Consider the following 2500-nt stretch of genomic DNA (forward strand, 5'->3'; position numbering starts at 1 on the left):
TTTCCTTGCTCCCTTCCTTCTTTCCTTTCCTCCCTTCCTCCCCCCTTCCTTCCTTCTTCGTTCCTCCCTCCTTTCCTTCCTCCCATCTTCCCTCCCTTCTCTCCTTCCATCTTCCTCCCTTCCATCCTTCTATCCTTCCTTCCTCCCTCCCTTCCTTCCTTGACTTGAGGACAACAGGAGGGTTAAAGATGTTTTTGTCCTTTAAAAAAAAACCCTCATCGTCGTGTTTCTTGGAAAAAATCGTTTGCCAAACACGAAGCCGCAGCGGTTCGTCTCTTCAACCATCTGAGTCACACTGAGTCACTCTCTCACGCTGCAATCTGCCCTGACAGGCCAAGGGTGAAGGTGTCACCCAGTGTGTGTTTTCAGTATGTGTGTTAAGTGTGTGTGTGTGTGTGTGTGTGTGTGTGTGTGTGTTTGGACATGTGTGTGTGTGTCATAGAGAGAGAAAGAGAGAGACTGTGTGTGTTTGTCTGTGTGGATTATGGTTATGTCTTTTGTCTCGAGCTGACATCGTTGGCAGGATTACTCAAGCAGGCCAACACCCAACTAAACACACACAAACACACACACACACACACACACACACATTACTAACCTCTGTGTGAAAGTCAAATGCACAGGCGCTCAAGCTTGTCAAACTATATCACTCCCTGCAGCTGACAGACAAGCAAACACAAACACTTATGTGTGTGAGTGAGCTGCAAGTGTATTAAGCTCTCTCACACACACACACACACACACACACACACACACACACACACACACACACACACACACACACACACACACAGGTGGTCTATCGTGCAGTCTCACAGAGCGACAGGATCACACGTTTCTGTCCGCCCCGCCGTTCGGACCATACGACATCTTTCCCCCTCTTCACCTCCACCTCCTTGTTTTCTGTCTGTTTTCTGCACCTCAAACACAGAAGCTGCAGCAGAGAGAGGGAGAGAGAGAGAGAGAGAGAGAGAGAGAGAGAGGGAGAGAGAGAGAGAGAGAGAGAGAGAGAGAGAGGCTCAGGACTTAAAGAGCAGAGCGAGGGAGATAAAGAAAGAAAGAAAGAAAGAGAGGAAGGAATGAAGGAAGAAAGAGAAGCGAGGAGACAGCACGGTGAAACACAAAAACTAGGACAGGCAGTAGATTAAGCCGAGCAGCTGTACAGTTATTGCCTGTGACAGTTTCTCGTGCATTAACATATGCATGATGTAGTGGATACTGGAGGACACGTGTGCTGCAAACGCAGAGATAATCTCCTCAAACTACGGTATGATTCAGCCTTTATATGCACAACGGATTTCAGCTCTGACAGGAGAGTTTCCTCTTAAAAAAAGGGACAAATTCACAGTTTTTCCAAGTGTGTCTGTAATGATTCCTCCTGTTCATACTGACCATTAGAAGATCCCTTCATCATGTTTACTGTAATGATTCCTCCTGTTCATACTGACCATTAGAAGATCCCTTCATCATGTTTACTGTAATGATTCCTCCTGTTCATACTGACCATTAGAAGATCCCTTCATCATGTTTACTGTAATGATTCCTCCTGTTCATACTGACCATTAGAAGATCCCTTCATCATGTTTACAATGGAAGTGATGGAGGACAAAATCCACAGTCCCCCTTCTGTGGAAACATGGATTTAAAAGTTTAATCTGAAGCTAATATGAAGCTTCAGTCGTCTGAATGAGTCAAATCTTCATCTTCTATGTTTAAACGTTACAGTGTTTTTAGTAGCAAAGTCTTTGTGTTACTATACTTCCTCATATCTTCTTCCCTGTGATGCTGATACTGTTTTGGTTTTTCGTGATGTCATCGCAGGTCTCGACTTGCTGATTTCCACATGAACTGTCAGATGACGCCTCACACCGTCACCAGCTGCCCTAACGACAATTACCACGGCTGCCTCATGTCCTACGTCGGCCTCATCGGTAAGTCTCATATTAATACATGTTCCAAATGCTAATCAATAATCAATATGTAAGTAAAAATCCCTTTTTTCTTTTCCTGTAAGAGGATTTTAATGATTCAATTTGAACTCTGCAGCAATTTATCAAATTAAATGTGATATGTGTTGACTGGTTAACCCCTCCTATTATATAAAAACCACAGCTGATTGTTAGCTAATGGGTTGCTCCCATAGACTGTATATAAAATGGACGTAACATCCGTGACGTCACCCATTGGTTTGTGGACTGCTGCTCAGAGGCCAATAGTTTCGGATCTGAGCAGCGCCATCTTTAACACTTCAGGTGCATTCTGGGAAAAATAAAAACACGGATTCTACTTATATGGGCATCAGGAGGAGCATGAGGCGCCCTCCTGAACCTGTGAACCAATCAACCTGTCAATCACGATGTAGCCACGCCCTAATGCATACCCTGCTTTATCGTCACATATAAAATCAGGGAGGCCAAAATGTCCCAAATGAACATCATACTGCATTGAAGAAGGCTTTAAACTAGCGATTGAGACCATAAACACATTTTGAAAACGTTTA

The 2500-nt window shown here is 44.1% G+C and overlaps 1 protein-coding gene across 1 annotated transcript in view; it reads left to right on the forward strand.

Moving 5' to 3' along the window:
* gfra2b (GDNF family receptor alpha 2b) overlaps positions 1-2500 on the forward strand; it is a 111898-nt gene that overhangs the window by 91063 nt on the left and 18335 nt on the right. The window contains exon 6 of the mRNA XM_062435147.1: positions 1822-1931. Within this exon, the coding sequence (XP_062291131.1) occupies positions 1822-1931 (110 nt within the window). The remainder of the gene's footprint in view (positions 1-1821; positions 1932-2500) is intronic.

This window comes from Scomber scombrus, chromosome 15, assembly GCF_963691925.1.
Source record: "Scomber scombrus chromosome 15, fScoSco1.1, whole genome shotgun sequence".
In the NCBI taxonomy this organism is placed as follows: Eukaryota; Metazoa; Chordata; class Actinopteri; order Scombriformes; family Scombridae; genus Scomber; species Scomber scombrus.